Source organism: Volvox carteri (genome assembly GCF_000143455.1).
Source record: "Volvox carteri f. nagariensis unplaced genomic scaffold VOLCAscaffold_34, whole genome shotgun sequence".
NCBI lineage: Eukaryota > Viridiplantae > Chlorophyta > Chlorophyceae > Chlamydomonadales > Volvocaceae > Volvox > Volvox carteri.
Genome location: NW_003307577.1, coordinates 1,134,124 through 1,154,461, shown reverse-complemented (window position 1 = coordinate 1,154,461; position 20,338 = coordinate 1,134,124). Strand labels below are relative to the sequence as shown.

At 55.6% G+C, this 20,338-nt stretch overlaps 4 protein-coding genes across 4 annotated transcripts in view; 1 reads left to right on the top strand and 3 right to left on the bottom strand.

The window, feature by feature from the left end:
• Positions 1 to 1,443: 1,443 nt before the first annotated feature.
• Positions 1,444 to 4,673, bottom strand: VOLCADRAFT_31832 (CENPE type kinesin-like protein; the record flags this gene model as incomplete). The annotated part of the gene is made up of 7 exons (XM_002953108.1): positions 1,444 to 1,563; positions 2,258 to 2,435; positions 2,493 to 2,641; positions 3,030 to 3,104; positions 3,497 to 3,538; positions 3,834 to 3,977; positions 4,515 to 4,673. Coding segments are annotated over 7 exons (867 nt in total), but the record flags the coding sequence as incomplete, so codon positions are not given.
• Positions 4,674 to 7,224: 2,551 nt separating this feature from the next.
• On the top strand, positions 7,225 to 13,156 carry VOLCADRAFT_93937 (uncharacterized protein; the record flags this gene model as incomplete). The annotated part of the gene is made up of 11 exons (XM_002953176.1): positions 7,225 to 7,683; positions 8,596 to 8,748; positions 9,042 to 9,131; positions 9,395 to 9,471; positions 9,781 to 9,890; positions 10,597 to 10,694; positions 11,201 to 11,318; positions 11,553 to 11,683; positions 12,361 to 12,501; positions 12,745 to 12,979; positions 13,107 to 13,156. 11 exons carry the CDS (start codon positions 7,225 to 7,227, stop codon positions 13,154 to 13,156), a joined length of 1,662 nt encoding a protein of 553 aa, XP_002953222.1.
• Positions 13,157 to 13,971: 815 nt separating this feature from the next.
• Positions 13,972 to 15,501, bottom strand: VOLCADRAFT_93936 (uncharacterized protein; the record flags this gene model as incomplete). The annotated part of the gene is made up of 3 exons (XM_002953107.1): positions 13,972 to 14,090; positions 14,269 to 14,342; positions 15,389 to 15,501. 3 exons carry the CDS (start codon positions 15,499 to 15,501, stop codon positions 13,972 to 13,974), a joined length of 306 nt encoding a protein of 101 aa, XP_002953153.1.
• A 1,307-nt stretch (positions 15,502 to 16,808) lies between these two features.
• VOLCADRAFT_63307 (uncharacterized protein) overlaps positions 16,809 to 20,338 on the bottom strand; it is a gene marked incomplete at both ends in the record, with an annotated part of 7,562 nt that continues 4,032 nt past the window's right edge. Inside the window, 7 exons of the mRNA XM_002953106.1 lie at positions 16,809 to 16,950; positions 17,271 to 17,364; positions 17,776 to 17,857; positions 18,391 to 18,567; positions 18,945 to 19,064; positions 19,968 to 20,012; positions 20,229 to 20,309. Coding sequence (XP_002953152.1) covers positions 16,809 to 16,950; positions 17,271 to 17,364; positions 17,776 to 17,857; positions 18,391 to 18,567; positions 18,945 to 19,064; positions 19,968 to 20,012; positions 20,229 to 20,309 — 741 coding nt within the window. The remainder of the gene's footprint in view (positions 16,951 to 17,270; positions 17,365 to 17,775; positions 17,858 to 18,390; positions 18,568 to 18,944; positions 19,065 to 19,967; positions 20,013 to 20,228; positions 20,310 to 20,338) is intronic.

Sequence of the window (20,338 nt, the reverse complement as noted above, 5' to 3'; positions counted from 1 at the left end):
TTGTGGACGCAGCAGGGGCCCTCCTCCCTAAAATGGCAGCAGCCGCACCAGCACCAGCACCAAGAGGGGGAATACCTCGCCGCTGTGAACCGCAGGGTGAATACTCGCCACCGGCGATGCTGTTGAGACCCCCAGGGCCCGTGCCGTAGTCGACATTTCCGTCGAGATAGGAAGCACTGGCGGCGTGGCGAAACAGTGACCGAGAGGAAGGGCCGCCCGATGCCGGTGCAGATGGAGGGCGTTGCGACGGTGGCGAAGGGCTAGGTTGCTCGGAGAGGGCAAATGGGCGCGGCTTCCGGGACAAGGGGCTCTGTGCTCCCGCCGTCTCGCCCGACAGCAGGGATGGCGGTGCTGGAAAGGATTTTCGTCGGCTCGGGTCAGTTGGAGTCACAGGGACAGAGGCAGGGCCAGGAGTGGACGCGGCAGCAGCAGCCTCTACCAGCGGCTCTTCTGTACTAGTGGTAGCGGTGGCGGCGAGGAGAAGGTTGTCGACATCGACCCCATACTCTTCTAAAAAGGCCTGTTTATGGTGGGGATTAGGGAAGAGAGAAGTGGGATTCATGGGAAGACAATTTCCACGGAGGAAAACCACGAGGCGTTACCACCACTTGGGACATGCGCGGGACAACACAAAACATAGGTCCGGCGGAAAAACGCATCACCCCTCACCTGAACCCTTGCCAGCTTAATTTTTAGCATGGTACATTCAATCTCCACTTCACGCCGCGCATCTCGCTCCGCCTGAAGCTCCGCAGCTGCCGCCTCTTCCGCCGTCGCCGCCGCGACAAGGCTCGCGAAATCGACGCCGCCACCACTGCCACCGCCCCCGTTACCACTACCACCACCCGTGCCGTAAACGGACGAGGGGCCTCCGGTTGAATTTGACGAAGGCTCAACACCGACGGTGGTGGCGGAGGGGCCCGTAATGCCTGCGGCCGCCAGTAAGCGCCTCGCCTCGGTAAGCTGGCGTTTGAGGTCTGCCACTTCCTTCTGGTAGCGCCTCAAGAGCGTGCGCTCATCCAGGATCTCATTCGTGCGGGCTGTCACCTGCCGGGGGACGGAGGAGCCGCCACACACAGACCTTATAACGTCCCGTAGCGACCATCATATCGTGTGGCGATAAAGAGCAGGAAGTACTTCATAGAAACCGAGAACCAAAACATATAACTCATAAATTGCATAACAGTTTAACAGCAGAATTCATGGGCTTACGTGGGAGAGGTGTACAGTCGTCACTCCGGCCGGTCGCGATAAGACCCTTCAAGCGATACCCATCCCCCTCATCCGCTGTCGCCTCCAAAACACCACCCCTTATCTCCCGCACTCCCTCCTACAGCTCAACTGTGTCCTCCTACATCCGCTGCACCACTGTGCCAGTTTCCCTTCCAATGCCCCTGACGGTAATTCGCCTCGGTGGCCCGCTGCCCCACACCAGCTGCACACCTGGATGAGTTTCGCCCTCGCGGCAAACTTGAGGGTGTTGGCGGTTTCATCAGACTGAGCAGCAGCGGGAGTGATATTGCACACCACTGCCACACGCGCTCCAGGACCAGAGAGACTCGGCTGCGACAAAGGTTGACGAAGCAGGCGGAGAGGAGCGTGGGTATGACAATACATCATGTCAATAGATATACATCGTAGTAAGTGGTGTCAGTAGAGGCCCGACTCATCTACACCCGCACTCCATTGTGTCTGCAGAACAACCACTGCACGTCTTATACATCTGGTAGCGATCTGGACCATCTATGTTGCGTATTATCGCGTAAAGAGAGATCTCAAGAGGCAATCGTGTGCGTTTTCCCGGGAAAACACACGCGAGGGTTACGTGATTAGGGGAGGAAAGAGGTGCAACATGAAAACCATATTAAGTGGAAAAGCAAGATACAAAGTTCCAATATGAACGGGCCAATGAGACCTGACAGGGACTCGACGCAACCGGCGCAGCCGTCAAATCGTCCAGCTAAGCAGCAGCCGGTCCAGCCGCAAGACACACTGCCACCTCGCTAATTACACAAACCCCCGTATGCAACTGAAACCCCAACACACGAACGCATTCTTACAACACGCACAAGGCAAGCAATCGCCCATTTCACGACACGGTTTTGGCCCATAACAGACGCAGCACACGCACAAGCCAGGGAATTGATTCACAGACATACACAAGCACACTACTTGTTTCAGTAAAGCTACTCGTGTACCATCCTCGCCAGTGCCTGGCGGCGGCTCAGGCCATTAAACACAAGACAATGACGCGTACCTGCAGCAGGCGTGTGAGCTTGGAATCCCGAAAAGGCACGTGACCTGCGGCACCCGCTGCGAGCTTGTGTATAACCGTCCCGAGCGTCAAAAGGGAGCGGTTTATGAACGAGCCCTCCATTCGCTGCCCCTTGCTCACGACCGCACGCGCGGACTCGGAGCCAGCCAGGTCGATGAGGCTGAGACAGGCGGTCATCCGCCGCCCCACGGGTCGATCAATGGACGCCGACACCGACGCCCCGTCGTTGCCAACCCCTCCTCCCGTCGCCAGGGGTGTCGATTCTACAATAATGCGTGTAATGGTGTGGGAGCGACTCGAGTCTTCGTTGAAAGCTGTGGCGCTGACCTTACGGTTGTGATCGCCCCGTGCAATAAGATCCAACGCCTGCGCCGCGCGCGAATCACACGCGTGGTTCCCAGGGAACAGAAGAATCAGGATTCGGGATGGAAAAGGGACCCGCGGCCCAAATAGACATTCCCAGACCGGGCTGTGAAGTGAAGGGTCCGCTAATGCTGAACCAAACGAGCCATGCACAGGCCGCAGAGAGGCCATCCATTATTCCTGGAGTTGGCGCTGCAAAGAAAATGGCCCCTACGTGACTGCACGCTAAAACCCTAGGCGACCACGGGGAAAGTCGCAGCCCACAGTCCGCCATTCACTTGCTCCATGGCTTTAAGTCATTGTTTGTAATTAGTTTTGCACAACTTAATACACCGAGAACCTGACCGGACGGCACCAACCAGGCAACAGCTCCCAGCTCCCAACCGCTCACCTGCTCCGCTGTCGTCACCACTTGCTCCAAGAGGCCATCCACCAATACCAGTCCGCTGCGAGAGTCCTCCCGAACCTGAACACAATGATGAGGCGACAGAAAGGTAATTAATCGTCTGGTTCACATTTCACACAACAAGGTGGTGCTACGGCGTTATGGATACACGCCCCAGGGCCAGGGCCAGGGATAGGGCGAAAAACAAGATAGCAACGTTGAACAGGAAATGAAGCCAATGCTAATGACAACTGAACGAGATCATTTATTACGGTTTGTGTGAGCATACTCCTTCTTAAGCATGGGAAGCCTGCATTATACGTCGTTTCGCACGCACACACGCAAGGGGACACCACGTGACCCGTGATGAGCAAGCCATCCAGTTGATATCAGTGAGCAGTGTAGGTCCCCGGGGGCAACTGGGGCAACTGGGGTTGGGCGGGGTTCCGCGAGCCAGGTAAGGGTTTCCTTACCTTGAGGTTCGTACGAGTAGGATCCAGCAAGTCGTTCAGCACCTGCAAAGAGGGAGGTGGTAACGACGTGGGAATAGTTTCCAAAGGGGGTGGGAGAGTAGGTAATCGGCTCAATTACATGAGCCCAACGCTAGATGCAAACGCGCGGGTCGCCCACTTTCCCTAGCCCCTTTTTGGAAGGTAGCGATGCACATCCACCCGCTTGTGGCAATTGCCCAAGCATGGATGAGCCATAGCCGCAACAATGACCGCGGGGTGCGACATGCAGGTTTCCACTGCTGCTTCCTCCACGGCGATATACGGCAAGAGCACGAGCCGCTCTTGGTGTTGTTCTCACCTCGTTGTAAATCTCCATAATGGACAGCCGTACAGTGTAGTCCCGAGGGGGCCCAGGTGACGTCCCTGTCCCTGCCCCTGATGCCCTAGCAGCAGCAATCTGAGAAAACAGCTCCCGCACCACTCTGGGTACAACACCGGGATCCTGCGACCAAGCCAAACAAATACGTGGCATAGGGATACAAGGTTGCGAGGCTATCACAAACGCTAGGTACTACGAGTTCGCTTGCGCCGTTTTTATATTTATGCGGTGTTGGTCTGTGCGGGCACAGCCCGTGGCAGCGCTGCACAGGATCGCGCTTGCGGGTGCTACGGCGTGCAGTTATCTTTCGTACAAAAGTGAGCAGTGGAAATATCGAATTTTTAGCTTACCAGTACGGCACTCAGGGTGTATATATGAGTGCAACAAGGTTGCGCTGATCGTCGCAGCAAAAGCTAAGCAGAGCAGCACACACTTTTTACACCAATACACATACGGCTACCATACGCTTCTCCGCCCGGCCCCACTCTCATCCTTGCTTTCTTCATCGGGGCCCAACCGACCCGGGTGGTTCTATCCTTCAAGCGCCTAATGACAGATTGCGGTCCCGACCGCAACCCTGAAAGCGCCTCTCCTTTCTGCGGCTGCTGGTTCTCCTAACGCCCCGCGTTCCATCCCGCATATCCGGAGTGCTAGCCTCACCGAGTCCGTGCCCAACATAGTGTGTGTCTTGCCACTGCTGGTAACCCCATAAGCAAAGATGGTTCCGTTCACTCCGCGCAGAGCAGGTGCTACCAGGGGCAACGCCACCTTCCCGGCTACAGTGCTGTTATTGGTCTCCGGACCAAAGACTGTGTCAAACCTGGTAATCGGGGGAGGAAGGCCAGCAGGCAGGCAGGCAGCTAGTCAGGAAAGGGGTCCATCAAGGCTGGCCGGCCGGCCGGCTGGCAGGCCGACAGACAGAGCGGAGTACATCAAGGGCGCGGTTCATGGCGGCATACCGGATACGAGAGCATGAGCCACCAGATGCGTATAAGGATCTGCCGCCAATCCCACAGCCGCTGAGAAGGACCGCTACGACGCTTTGCCCAGCCAGTTCTGAGCTCCGAAACATAATTCCCCCATATTAAGCATAGTGGTCGGGGCGACGTTGGCCTAGTGCATTGATAACCTACCGCCTGACCCGCATGTGCTTAGGCATGATTACGCCAGCCACACGCCCGACCCACCTATGCTTGGGCGCGAACGCGCCCGTCGCAGCGTCCAGCATGCCAATGTTGCCGTCTCGATCCGCCCCCCAGGCCGCTTTGTCGCCACGCTGCCTCTCCTTGTCGCTGTCCAGTGTGTTAGGGACGGGAACTTTAACAGGCAATTACAACGAATACGTAGCGATTACCGGACATACGGATTGTCAACACACACATGCAGGGAAGAGCAAGCACTGCATTTCGGTAGGCCCGACCCAAGCATCACCACAAAGTATTCCCTCGGCCATGCCAAAAGGATAAATTTCTGGACACCGAGGGCTCCTCCTTCATCCCCAAGCTATGTGGTAGGGACGCGGAACTCACGATAGGGGTCGAACGCGGACCGCCACTTGGATGCTGCTGCGGCTGCTGCTGCTGGCCCCAGCCGTCTGGTTAATATTTGGCGAGTCCGACCCACACGTTCCCATCCAAGCTTGGGACGGCGACGGTGAAGACGGTGGCGCTACCTCCTGGGGTGTCGTTGCACCGCTCATCCATGGCGGGTTGTTGGGGACCCCGCCGCTGGCACCACCAATGCCGCCAGTGCTTGCCGCGCCGCCGCCGGGTGACAAGGGAACCCGGCAGAGGCTTGAGGTGGAATTTCGTACAGAATCGGAGCGGGGTATGGCCGCCGTTGCAGAGTGCCTGCGGCCGTAGGTCCCGCTGGGAGACGCTAGCGCTGCCGGTAGTGCGGAAAGAATGGCCCTTCCACTGCTGCCAGCAGAGCCCAGTTGCCTTTCCTGAGCCTGATTGGAGAAGTCCGCAGAGGCCCATGGTGGGACAAGGCTGCTGCCGCCGCCGCCGCCGCCAAGATTGAGAGAAAGATTCGGTGTACAAGGAGAGCTGATGCCTGGGGAGACTGGAGGCGAAGGAAGCCGGCTGTTCGATAGGCTGCTACGGTTGTTGACCGATAGGCTTGGTATGCGGCTATGCCCTCCCACTGAGACCGACTGGTTGGTTTGCTGTGACATGTGCCACGGGCCACGTGTCAGCAGTGGACCATAATGAGTATCCCTGTTGTGATGGCTGCGGTGGTGCTGGAGTTCACTGCTGGCGAGGACGCCACAGCACGCCGCAGTGCTGTGTTGTCAAGCTCCAGTTGCTATCTGCAGGGAAGGAGGTTGGGTGTAGGTGCATGATACAAGGACAGAGATGCACTGAAGCTGCTACAAATAGGTAATGAGGGGGAGCGTGTCTGCAAAGTGCCATCACACCGCGTCGTGACTGCAGTCAGGGCCCCCTTCACACACCAGAGTCGTAAGCATGCTCCGGCTGCCGGGCAGGCTCATCATAGAGGAAACTACAGACATCTGTAAGGAAGATCATTCATTAAGTGACAAACCCAGGCTCTAAAACTAGGCCGAAACCCGTCAAATTCAACAGTCTGATGGATACAAAACCGTTTCACAACAAAGCAGGTCAAGCAAGGTGAGGGTCAACATGAGAAGCTGAAATGGTTGTATGCTGTGCAAATGTACACGAGCCTGGTTCCCAAGTCTCAAGTCACAAGTCGAGGCAAAGCCAAGTCCCCTCTGCACTTTGGCTTTGCCAAGCAAGATTGTCCCTTGAACTCACCTTAAATTAAAAGGTATCCAATCCCTTACATACTCCTGGTCGCTGTTTAAGATAAAGCTCAAAACATAGCAGATTTCAAGCAAAGAATGTCGAGCGAAGCCAAATGTTATGTTTAGGATTCGACGAGATAGAAAATTCCACCCTGATTTTCCACGACACGTTGATCAAGTCTGGACTGTGCGGTGTGCTTGCACGCACTTGACGCGTTAGGATGTAGACAGACAACTCTCCATCTTGTGTAATAGAAACATAACCTAACAGGTAGTGACTAATTAAGTTTTTGGGCAACCTTGGTTGACTGCTTCGCCAAAAATTGTGTGTTGCCGTACGGAGAAGCATGAAGCCAGAAACAAACCCTAAACCTAAGTATACATATGTTGCACCGATAAAGATTTAAAGTAAAGTTGAAAAGGCTAGATTAGGTTGTTAACAGCGTGGGCTTAACTGCCACTTCCCTCGCTATGTTGTTGAAGACAGAGCAATTTACTCCTTTATTATGAGCTGGTTATGTTCACATGATACTTTATCCTTAAAGTGCGGCAATCTGAACCGTTGGCGACCCACAGCATCGATGTAGGAGTGCCCACAGAATGCACTGTTTCGCGTGTTGCTTCAAGGTCCAAACTGACAAATGTGTTACAACCCAAGAGAACTCAGTACCACACAATACTGGCGCCGATCCTGCTCCAACAGCGTCCTCGACGGGATTCGTGCTTCCAACACGAAATACGGTGTCCGTCAAGGCATGCTTGGGTATTGAACATTACTCCTTCATCAAAGATGTGGGTACGAACAACTATCTGGAGGCCATCACCCCAACGCACGCGTCGGTCATGGCCGGAAGCAGCTTGGCGCCTCCATCTTCTCGAAGCGGAACCACTCCCCGGCCGCAAGCGCCAAGCACCAACTGCTCCGGGGCAGAAAGCAACGATGTGCTCCTCTGCGTGTCATCAGCTTTGCCAGAGGCCATGCGGCGACCCCGGTGGACATCTGATGATTATCTTGTCCTGGACCAAATACACAAGGGTCATTCGTCAACTGTCTTCAAGGTACACATGGGTTTTGCTGGACAGGTAATAGAGAGGGCAGGCTTGCGCTGGATATGCTACCGGATGCACTGCCGGATGCCCAACCCTCCACAGCGATACACATGCAGACCCTGTACTGCCCACAGCCCCCACAGGTTTTAGGTTGGGTTGGTGCGGCGGCTAAGCGCCCACAAACAATCAAGTGCCGAGATGAGGGCCCATGCGAATTCCCACACCCATCCCCACCCCCACGCACATGCTTGCTCTGCCGCAATTGGCTGTTATGTGCCTCACTGCGGCACTCGACCTAACATCCAGCACAGTTCAGATTTGGCTGGCTCAGGGACAGTGGGTGGTGGCATGGCGGTTTTCACTGGCCGCCCACCAGCCTTTTCCGTAACGCTCGATAAGCATGGATATTCTTAGCTGTGCCGTATCATGTCGTATCAGGAGCATCATGCCGTATCCCGCTTTGTTGTGTCGTGCCATGTGGCACCGTATCGTCTGCACCTTATTCATCCCTCTGGACGGACACCCCAGACTGCGCCTCCCTGCCTCCTGCGGAGTGTCGCGGCGGATGGTAGGGTGGGCCCCCAACGGATCAGATATGTAGCAGACACCACCCATTCCCAGAGGCCTGCCTGGCTGCCTCGGAGAGTGGGCATGCATGTGCGCTCCTCCGTGGCAACTGCTTTCATACATCTGTCGTACAGCAGCTCTCGGGACAAGCTGGCCTGTGCGTCTTGGCATGGTCGAAGGGGACGGAGAACAGCAGAAGCAGCCAACAGCCAGATGAATGCGTCCTGCACCTCGTTTCGAACCGGCACACGCACACCCGCGCGCATTGCACGACGCAAAACGTATGTACGTGACTAATATGCATGTGTGCACACATGCAACATTTACATATTTATGCCTCCTATACATGCGCAGGCGCAGTGCCAGGCGAGTGACATGATTGTGGCGGTGAAGGTGTACCGCGTGTCGCAGCTGCCGGAGCTGCAGCGGCTGCACCTGTTCCGGGAGATCAAGCTGCACGCGATGCTCGACCACGTGAACATCATCGCATTCTATGCAGCCTTTATGGTGCGTACCTGTACCTGCATTTGTACCTGCACCTGTACCTCCGTATGTACGCATTATTATACTTGTGCAAATATTTCTATGTGCTTTTTTGCTGCTTGGGATTTGAGCCGATCCCGCACAAAAAGGCAGTTGTGCTACCTGCCTGCCGTTTCTCTGTGTTGTGCGGTCGCCTATCCTCATTCCGTACCATATGCGTTATTGGCGCCCGTCCAAATTGCTGGTAGGTTAGCTGGGCTAGTGCTTACTTGACTGACTGCTTGCTTGACTGTTTGTTTGATTGTTTACTTATGCAGGAAGGCGATAACGTGTTTATTATTGAAGAGTTTGCAGACGGTGGTGACCTGCTCGGGCTATTGTTTAAATACGGGGGTAAAATTCCTGAGGTACGTTTCATTCGCCCCTTTTTGCGTTCAAGCTGTGCCTATGGCTCTTGATATACGTATGTATGTACGTGTGTGTCTTGTGGGCCGCCGATATGATAGCATGGAGTTCCCGGCGGGTTATGTGGACGCCGAAACCTCCGGAAGCGGCTGGTGGCTGTTGAAAGATGTGACAATCCACAATGCTTGCTCTCCTTTCTCCCTTCTTCATCGACACCGCTGCTGCCGCCTTCCCTCCATCCGAATGCATGCACACGTGGGGGCAGTCCGCCTTCTTGAAGCTGGTGGCTGTTCCGCTGCTGTCTGCAGTGCATCACATGCACAGCAGGGGTATACTGCACAGGTGGGCTAGGTTGCCGGATATGCTCCTCGGTTGCTTGTCGGCGTTTTCGAAGTATATTCCACTCATGCAGGCAAGCAAACTTCCAGCGCCCGTGTAGCCAGCATGGGCATGTCAACCATGACAACCATTCATCATTCCCGTCGCTGTACGTATCAGCGCCCTTCTACGCAGTCGTCGCATACATCCGTCCATGCACCCCCATCCGTACTTCCACTCATCCCGCTTATTTGTTCGCCCATCCCGAAACCCCCCAACCGACACTGCAATCGGTGCACACAAACACCTTCTTTTCCCATCCCCCTCACTTAGAGACATCAAACCGGAGAACGTGCTGTTCACGGCGGACAGAACTCCGAAGCTGGCGGACCTGGGCTTGGCCATCGACACGCGCGAGGAGCGACCAAACAGCAACGCAGGAAGTGAGTTAACGAACACGGATGCGCCCTGTTCAGTATTTTCAAATAGCTACCTGTGTAGGTATGTAGGTAGGCAGCCTACGTACTACGTAGTACGTAGGTTCTCTGCTTATTCATCCACAGTACGAGTGGTGTTAGGTATCTACAGATACTGAATTAGCACGTTCCACGTCACCACGCACTGCCGAAATGACGGATTGACGGAGGAACGTAAGGACCCTAAGTTAACAAACAGCACGTTTGGCTGTCCATCGGGACTACTTGCTTGGAGGTGTGATTGCCTTGGTATTACCGGAGGGGGGGGTGGAGGCGCCTTCATTTTATTCACTGCTACTAACGTATGCGTGTGTTATCAAGGTGCGTATTTCTTGAGTATGCGCGTACGCTAAACCACATCCTCGCTTTTTATGTGTTTTGAGGTTCACTGCCGCCGACTATACCTGCTTTTCGCCGGGCATTCATGCCCCTGGCAATACGCCCCTGAGGCTTTTCGCAGAGCATTTAGGGACGTTCGCGGTTGGTAGGTACAACAACCGAATGTTGATTCCGCCCAGCACTTGGTATTTATGTTGGGTTTTACGTTCACGTCTTGGTTGACAAGACTGACCGTCGTCCGTCTACAGCTCCCACTACTTATAATGTATATAAACAAACCATTCCGGCCTTTTCATATTTCCCTTATCACACGGTTACGGTTACGGTGATGCAGCACTCGACTACATGGCGCCCGAGGTGCTGTCGTGTCCGCTGAAGCGTTCCCCCGAGGAGAACAAGGACAACCCGTCAGCGCCGGGGTACGGCCCCGAGGTGTGTGTGTGTGTATGTGTGTATGTACGGATGGACGTATCGTAGCTAGGTATATAGGCCGATGGATAAGACTTTCGTAGGGCTTCAGGCATAGCGATGTGCTACGGTGCGGCATAGCGTTCCTGGAAGGTTGCCTGATGAACTTGCCTGAAATAGGACAGGATTAGGATACTCGACCGCAATAAGAGGGTGCATGCACCCCCATGCCGATGGACGGTGATGGACCTCTGAGCGACCTGCGAGCCGACCGGGAGTGGAGCTGTGTTCCCGCCGTTGATCCGCGGGGGCAGATTCCACTGGATGCTGGTGATTGGGGGGGTGGTGGTTGAAGGTGCCGAACCCGAAAGAGGGTTCACTGATTTCGCACAAGTCGGCACACATGGGTGATGAGACGGATGGGGCTGCCCTGAAACACCGGGGAAGGTAATTGGGGCTGCCAGCAGGCTAGTTAGTGGCCGCGGGTGAAGCACTGCCCCCTCCTGCCACCCACAACCGTGGCCGCGCAGGCTGATGCCTGGGCCCTGGGAGCGGTGACCTACGAGATGTTGGTGGGGCAGCCGCCCTTCAAGGGCTTCACTGAGGAGGACACCACCAACTTCATCCTCACAGGTCGTGTGTTTGTGTGTGCGTGCGTGTGTGTGTGTATGTGTGTGTCAACAGACGGGTGCGTGGCGCTGACCCGCTGTCTGCTTGCTAGCTCGCTTGCCAAACCATGCCTTGTTCCGCCGCGACCACCGCACATACGTTGCGTAGTAAGCAGCGCGACCCCCTTCGCCGCTGCTCGCATGGGGTAACGCTGGTGGCCATTGCGATGCTTGGCGGCTTGGCTTGCCACGGTGGCTGTCTGGTTTTGAGCAGGGGAGCTCCGGTTGCCCAAGATGTTGTCCGAGCCCGCAAAGGACTTCGTCAATCGGGCACTTGCACGAAAGCGGTTAGAGCGGCTCAAGGTTTCGGAGATGCTGGAGCACCCTTGGATCAAGTCGGCCGAGGTGAGGAAGCAGTAGTTGGGTACCATGTGACGGGAAGCGGGCGGGCGGGCGGGCGCACGAGTAGTGTACCACGGTACCTGAGGAGCGTGTGTGGATAAGTAGGGTAGTGGAGAAATATACGTAGGACCTAGCTGAGCGCCTGACTTTATGTACAGTGGTGCACTGTCTGTTGGCGAACACCTACAGTTCGCCACCTGTCGCGGGTGGCAATGGGCCTGAGTCGAGAGTGGTGGCACGGCCGTATGTATGTACGGAGTGCACAAAAGCGTTGGATGCACTGGCCGTACGGATTGTCAGAGGGAAGTCACCGGCGGCCAGCAGTAATCATACAAAAGGGTGGTGAATGCTTTCCTTTGTTGTGATGTAAACGGACACGAAGTACGCGAAGCAAACGCATTACACGCGGTACATGGAACACAAAGACTCGAAGTACACGCACGCGCTTCTCACATCTTTTGACCATATCTATGGTCGCGTGGCTGCACCACCACACACGCACCCACATGTGCATTAGTTGCATGCATGCTTGGGTTGATATACAACGCGGTGTCGCGCACCCACGCAGCAACAGCCACGTGCATGCGCACACGCATATACGCACATGCACATGCAAACCTGTGTGTTCTTTCGTCAATGGCCGCTGCCGCTGTCCGCCATTCTCTGCCCGTTACCAGCAGACGTTGGAAACGGCTCCCGAGCCTTTGGAGCTCGAGGAACCCGGTTTCCTGACCTACCTCTCCGCGGCCGGGGGCGGCGTGAGCGCTCTAGCGCCCAACCTGGGCCCCCTGCCCGACCTGAACGAGGAAGGGGACAGCGAGGTGCGTGAATGTGTGGATCTATTACGAGCGTGTGCCAATGCTTAGGGCCCTGCGTTTATTTTCTACTCGTTCCGGCAAGCCAAAGGCGTAAATGTACGTACTGCCAGAAGAGAGGTATACCGGTACGTAGCGCAAGAGTGCAATACGGAAGGGCAATAATGAAGTATCGCAGAAGTCGTACTAGATAATTCACGAGTATTATTCAGGCAAATTTCTAATTCATTTTCATGATGTATGTGCCAGGTGCTGGATGATGACGACGACGATGAGATTCTCACGGCAGCCTCGCGGACCGGCGGCCTCTCCTCCAATATGGACACATCCCTTCGCAACGGCAACGCGGCTTTCTCAGCTGTTGCGGGGCTCCTGTATGACTCCTGCGGCGCCATGGCTGCTGCGGCTGCTACAAACAAAAGCGGTTCCAGACACGGCGGCAACGCCTACCTGACGATAGGAGGCGGCAGTGGCTCGCGCCACGGTGGGACTGCTTTTTTTGGGGCGGCAGCCGCCGCCAGTGGCAGCGGCGGCGGCCGGTTGCTGGGCGCAAGCTCGGGAGCTGCTGCTGCTGCTGCTACTGCGACAGGTATCACTGTTACCACTACCAGTACTGGCGGTGGAGGTCAAGCGAGTAGCAATAGTAACCCCGGAGCAATAGTAACCCCAGCGCCGCGTCCTGAATCCAGTTACGGAGTCGGCGTGTGGCGTGTTGACAACAATGTTCGCTTGCTGAGCGGCTTGACACCGGGCTTCGGTGGCGGTGGGAATGAGAGTAGGGGTGGGCTGCTTCCTGCGGGCAGGTCTAGCAGCTTCAGCAGGTAGCGCGTGGTTGGTTGGATTGTTGTGTTCCGCGGTATTACGTATTGGTGAGCTGCTGGTGTCATGTATATTTCTTTGCGGAGGATTGACAAACGCGCTGGAATACACAGAGAGCTGGATGGACGGACGGACAGTCGTACGTATTACATGGATGATGCTTGGTGATGGTGATGATGATTGTATGGGAATGGTGGTTTGATTTTTTACCATCCATTGCGGCAGCTGCTTCGTTGGTTGGTTAGTTGCTGGGCTGGTTATTGCTTGGTGGATTACTTTGCTGGGTGCTGAGTCTGTGCACGTACGACCTACCTGCCGGCGGGCGTACAGCAGTAAGTACAGCAGCGAGCAGGTATGGCGCGCACGTGCAGGTGCTATTATAAAAGGAGCCAGATTGGTTATGTGTGCGTATGTATGGACGCACGTACACATAAATGCATATGTGTATGTCTGCACGAGGTGGGGTGAGGAATGTAGGTGACGCCATACGCATACACGCGTGTGTGTCCGTTTGTTTAGCTTGTCGCGGGTTGAGAGGGGTCGGTACTTGTTGCCTGGATTTGCTGCCGCGCTGTGTAGCAACAGTCACGCGTAGCCAATGAACCAGTGTGTCCGCCCCTTTGCTTTGTCGCGTGTGGAATGAGCAGCGATGGTGATTCATAGGCACGCAGGCATGCTAGCCGAACTAGTGTTAAGAGGCTGGCTGGCTTCGTGTATTTGCTTGCTGAGTAAGTACTGTAGATGTAGACGTGATTTGGGCGTATTCGCGTTAACACCTGCAGCGGCAAGCGCAGCAGCAGGAGCAGGCGCCGCAGGAGCAACAACACAGCAGCAGGAGTAGGCGCAGGTGAATGGGTCGTGGAAGATGGCCTTGGTCTTGGACTGTAGTTGTGACTGGGCAGTGGCGGGGAGCTTTTCGTCCGGAGCCCTTCCGGAGCCCGCCCTTGTTCCTACCTGGTGCATGTGTATTTGAAGTCATGTTGAGAGCAGCAGCCTGGCGAATGGTACTTCGCGTGCCAGGAAATGGACTGGCGGGTTTCAGTAGTGGTAGGGGGAAGGGGTACAGAGACTGCGTGCCGTGCTATGCTGCAGCGGCTGTACGCATTTTCAGTTGCGTGGGTTGACATGACACATGGGTGGGTGGGCCACACACAATCACTGCGTCAAAAAGCAAGGAAGGAAGTGTATGCTTGCTCGTCTCCTTGTGTACGCACTTATGTTCGTACGTATGTGTTGCATGTCAACTCCTATCCGTTCTCACGCAACGGGGGAAACGGCGCGAGCCCAAGCTTACTAAGTAGCGGTGAATATGAGAGGGAGGGAAAGAGACGCGGGGGAAGTGTGTGTCCCCTTTCGTCTTTCTTTATTCATCGATTTATGCTTGCGTGTGCTGTGGGTTCGTGAGCAGCAGAAAAGCAGACGGAATGCATGAAGCAGCGCAGGGCTGCATGTGTGGCTCTACATGATGATGCACTGTTTCTTGGCGAATCGCTTTTGGGTCGCTTGACCGGTTGTTGCTGACCTGTCGATGGTGCTCCTTCGACAATCCTTGTGCACCATATGCATATACAAGTGGGGGTTTTGGTGTGAGGCGGATGGATGCATGGGAAGATGGTGTTCGCGGACATGCAAAACTGTACAAACCATATGAGCCCCGAATAGCGAGAGAGATAACGAGGGCTTTGGAGCTGCTTGCCTGCCAGTGTTGCATTCTTGTTGCTGCATTCTTGTTTGCAGTGTATTTTGCAATGCCTGTTTAAACGTGCGTCACCTATCTGGGTTTTGGTGGGGATATGCAGAACGTGCATATTATTTGGGCAGTTCGGTTCATCATGCTTTGGTGCAGTGCTTACGTGACGTGGACGGCCGCAACCTACCAAATCCCGTTTGTGGTTTGGTGACATTTTAATAACTCATACCTCATCACAGTTCACATGTAGGTTGGTGGGGAGCTGGTGTGGGGGCTTCCACGTGAATACAACGGGGGGTTACAAGAAACGGTCATAACACTGATATTTGCGGCTCGACATACAACAGTCGTAGCAATGTCATCTGGCTTTCAAGGCAGGCCCACCTGAGCGTCTGGTCCACAGTCTGTAATCTGAATGGATCGCATTGGGATATCCCGGTCGCTGCATACCCCCTTATTCGATCGGTAACCGCCTGCTTCCTCCGGGCATCGGGCATTCTGAAAAGTAACCTTTCAGATCTTTTTCGAAGAAATTCCATTACACGTATACAAAAAATCGCTGATAGCAGAAGATACGGACAAGTTTTAAGGATAACACGTGTTTGAATCCGTTTAGTAATGAAAGGACGTCCACACAGACAGGCTGGCTCGGAAAAAGTGTCCCCCAAGCCGCGATTGTGGCACTGCCACACACATTAAGTCCCCCCCACCTCGTGTATCCTCTCACACTCCTTGCGTGAAACGTGACCCCCCGGAGGGGACTCGAACGTTGAAACCCTTCAGCAGCCCAAATAGGAAACGCGACGCAGTCCACCTACTGCCAGCCTACTGACCCACCAACCAAAGGAATGAACATCATGTGACTGCGTTCACCAATGGTGGTCAAATGGACCAGCAGCTCCACTAACGAACCAACCGACTCTCAAGGCACAGCGCAACGGACACCCCCGTTGCAACTGAATATCATAGTTATTAAAGAGAAAAAATATCTGGTCTTTATGCGAATGCAGCCAGCTAATCAAGGGCGAATGAATGGCAAACAGCAGGCCGTCGTCCTCCGTCACCGCCTGCCAACCACCTCCATTCGGACCCCCTCCACCCACCAATGCACTACCTTCACACCCTCACACCATCCCCTCTTGTATTGCTTGCTGCGCGTTGCCAACCTCCTTGTGCAGATCAAGGGAGCGCCTTGCTGCGCGCGCGTGTTTGCCCGAACGAGTTCAATTACATGTGTGCAACTGCCTAACCACCAACCACCAGCACCTACGAAAAACCTTCCCACCGACAACTCTCAAGACTTTCTTCACCAACAACTGGGAGGAAGAATGTAAGCTGAGATCACAGCTGCAGCCGCTGCCGTTACCGCCGTCCTGCAAGATCGTAATAAAGAGGACGCAAAAGAGACTCCGACAAGGACCGCCAGAACCACACCATAGGACATCGCTGGCCAGGCAGGAAGTGTCGTACAGCTCCCGCTGCTGCTGTTACCGCCGTTGCTGCCGCCGCAGCTTACCCGCTAATGTTCTTTCTGCTGCTGCTGTTGCTGTTGTTGATGTTGATGTCCTAATACTCTACCGGGTGATGACAGCTGATCTGGTCTAGACTGGGCTTAGAGGAGTGCGCCTTGCAGCCTCCCGGCTGTTACCCTTCCGGCTGGTCCCCCACTCGCTCACCCATCACAGCCATGCGCTCTCACCGCGTCCAGACAGCGCCACATTCCTTGTCTACTTACACCCACCCACCCACCCCGCCGCCCACTCCATATCACCCGGAGTGGTCCAGACTCAACCAATCCACGGACTCAGTCAAAGCCCCGGTGCACCTCGGCTCGGGTCACCCGCTGCAGCGCCACCACGAAGGCTGCCGTACGCAGCGGCACACCCATCTCCTTGTGAACACCCCAGAGTGCAGCGAACGCGTCCGTCATCTTGCGGTCCAGCTTCCTGTACATGCCGTACATGCCATACACGCCGCTCAGCGTCGTTAACTAGCGTCGGCAATGAGAACATTCGAGCACGTCAGGACCGGGCAAAAGGGCTATTACACATTGTGTTCGCCGACCAGCCATTTTCCACGGGGCTTATGTGCCCTGCGTGCTGGACATGAGAGGGGTGCTCACCGGCACGCATTCTACGGGTCACATTTACCCTTGTTACGGTCTTGTTGCATGCGCGTTTCAACAGTGCGCAGAAATCCGTACACACCTAAGCAGTCGTACAACCAAGGGCGTACAATAATATGTTTTTCTTCGCGTGCCTCTTACCTGTTGACATCTTCCTCTTCCCATTTGAAGTTCTGCAGGTTCTGGACCCACTCGAAAAAGGACACCGTCACTCCGCCGCCGTTGGTGTAGATGTCTGCAATGCCAGTGTGTGCGAATGAGTGGGAGAGTACGGGTTGGGGCCGGGACGGAAGGAGAAGGGTGTGTGTGTATGAGTGTGTGCAAGAGTTGAACATATCGGCATGAGAATCCTAAAGCTATACAGACGAGGTACGTGTATGTGGGGGGGAGAACGCACGTGGTTGACATGATGCACAGAGGCGCGTGGATGGATGGATGGATGGATGGATGGAGAACGGCGGAAAAGTGGAGGTAAAATAATGAAGGGGAAGCCAGCACCTGGGTCAGGCAGGAGACTGCGCCGATGAATTTGAACAACCCATGACGTGGTACGATGTAGTCCTCACACACGGACATGCCGCACTGAGGACCCGCCATCATACCACCCTGCTTCCCTTTGCCGCGCCCCCCTCCAGCCCCAACATACCCGGCAATACGGTGATACCCCGGTCTCGGAGCACCAGATCTCCCTCCGGGGTGGTTGGACCGTTGGCGGCCTCAACCACCACCTGCCGTTGGAAAGAAGGCGAGAAACCAGAAGAGGAAGGAGAGGGGGCAGGTGTGGGAATGACATCATCACGAAAGCGGCGACGGGTCAACTGCCGACGAGCGGGAAGTGGGAAGGGTGAGGAGGGGGATGTGGGGAGGAGGGCAGGGCAGGACAAGATGCCTCGGAAAGGCGCGGGGGGAGGAGGCGGACACGTCCTTAAACCGAAATCAAACATATAAAGAGCTAGGTTGCGTCCAGATGCATCTCCCCCCGCCCAAGACATTGGCCGTATCCATACCCACATCCGCTAAGAGAGTGCGGTTCTCGGTTCCACGTGCCGTACACCCGGTACAAGATTGCTGTCTTTGACCCCCTCACCTTCCCCTGCCCTCCCAGCCCAGCCAGGCTAGAGCACCCTAGCTCCCAACTAACCGATAACCACCCACCCCGCCTCAAGCGAAAAGGGTTCATGTGTATTGCTCTTAACCCCCTAGCGCCCCCAAAACCCCCACTGTGTGTCTGTACATATGTCCCTCGGTATGTCCCTCGCACCTTGCACTGCAACCTGGCCGCCATTTCTGGCCCTATGACCCCCCCTATGGCTGCCGGAATCAGCACGTCGCAGGGCTGTGCCAGGATGTCCTCTTTAGGCAACGCAACTCCCCCGGGGAAGGAGGCCAACGTCTTGCCGGCAGCCATATGCTTGCGGAGCTCCCCAATATCCAGACCCTGACAGGGGTTGTTGGAGGGGGCCGGGGGGGGGGGAAAACACAGTTGCGGACATGCACACTTGGCAGGTGTGTGTGTGTGTGTATTCATGGGCGTTTGCTTGGGTCAACCCGGGGTAGGGGCGGTACGACATAGAGTGCGGGGGGGAAACAGCCCCTCCTCCTCCTCCTCCTGCGTGGCAACTGCCAAGCCAACTGTTTATCCCCCTCCCCCCTAATTCCCGCTTCGTCTCGGTCGTATCTCCCGCCCGACCACCCGCATGTAAATGTATAATAATTGCATTGTACGTTTATGCATATATGGGATTATATTATACATATTTCTATATACATGTATGTACATGATGTATACACATGTACACGTCTGTAGGCGGAGACGCAAGCACGCCCACTCACGTTTTCGTTGGCGACTGCTCCTGCCACGTCACTGACCGCCACCACCTTGCCCCCCGACTCCCACAGCAGCTGGGCGGCCCACGAGCCCACGTTGCCGAAACCCTGGGGACCAGCGGGGTGGGGGGGGGGTAGAGGGGGGAAAGAGGGGGGTGGAAAGAGGGGGGGAAGAGGGGTGGAAAGAGGAGGGTAGTGAGGGGGAAAGAGGGGGGCTCCACTGGCGAGTGGGGCATGGATACCAGAAATAGACGGACCGTCCAGGAGAAGACCCATGTTGCATCAGGAATATTTACTGACCAGTGATGACTTGAGTAGTAATTTTGGCGTGACGTGGCCATTTGGGTTGCGGGACGAATTTTTACTAGCTGGCAAGTCCAAAGTCCAAAGAAGGCAAAAGGCGAAAAACAGATACCAACCACCTAGCTGCCGAGATGAAAGGTAAGCCTATACAAAAACAGAAAACGAATGGAAACCGTAGCGGTGTTGTGAGAGAGATCTAGAGGCGGCAAAGAAGACGGAGGATACCGGGCCGACGTGGCGGCGAAAGTAGTGGACTAGATCTTTCCTGACGTTTTTTGCTGCGTTGCTTGCTGACATGCATGCAAGTGTTCCTCCCAGGCCCCCCCCCAGCTCACCCCCCCCCCCAGCTAGCCCCTACCCCGACGCAGCGCGAAATAACAAACGACTAAGCTCGTAACCGCCGGGACCCACCTGGCCAGGCGGCGCAAGGAAAGAGAAGGGGGGGGGATGCAAAGGGAGAGGGAGAGAGGGCGGGGTGGATATAATCAATGAAGTCAAGGAAATAAACAAGTGCCAATGTCCAAAGCCGAGCATTTAGAAGGGTGAGGGAAAGAATGGGAAGGAAAGACGAACCACGTGAACGAGTGAAGGTGCTGCCAGGGCAAGAGTGTACCATAAGTAGAACTGACCGAATGTGCGGGAAAGGATGAAAGGGGAGGATGAAAATCATGCGCAGCAGACCTCAACCCCCCCCCCACGGCCAGTTACCTGGATGACGTACTTCTGGTCAGCCAGTTTGCCCATGTGGAGAGCCTGACGGAGGTCGTTGGAAGTCGGTTGGGGTTCGTTAGGAAAACATGTTTGGAAAGCTAAAAAGAGCCGGGGTCCTGGTCGGGGTGGTAGTTGGGGACGTTGGCGTTTCCTCCCTCCCCATATAGTGGTTGATGCACACATACACGCACCACGTGCACTTCCCCTCGCAACGCCCCCCCACCCCTCTCCCACCCCCGCCCCCCCACATAACCCCACCTTGAGTAGCTCCCGGATGGCGAAGGTGGTTCCCCGGCCCGTGGCCGCCTCCCTACCCAGCGAGCCGTGCAGGTACACCGGCTGAGCAAGCGGGGGGGGAGGGGGGGTGA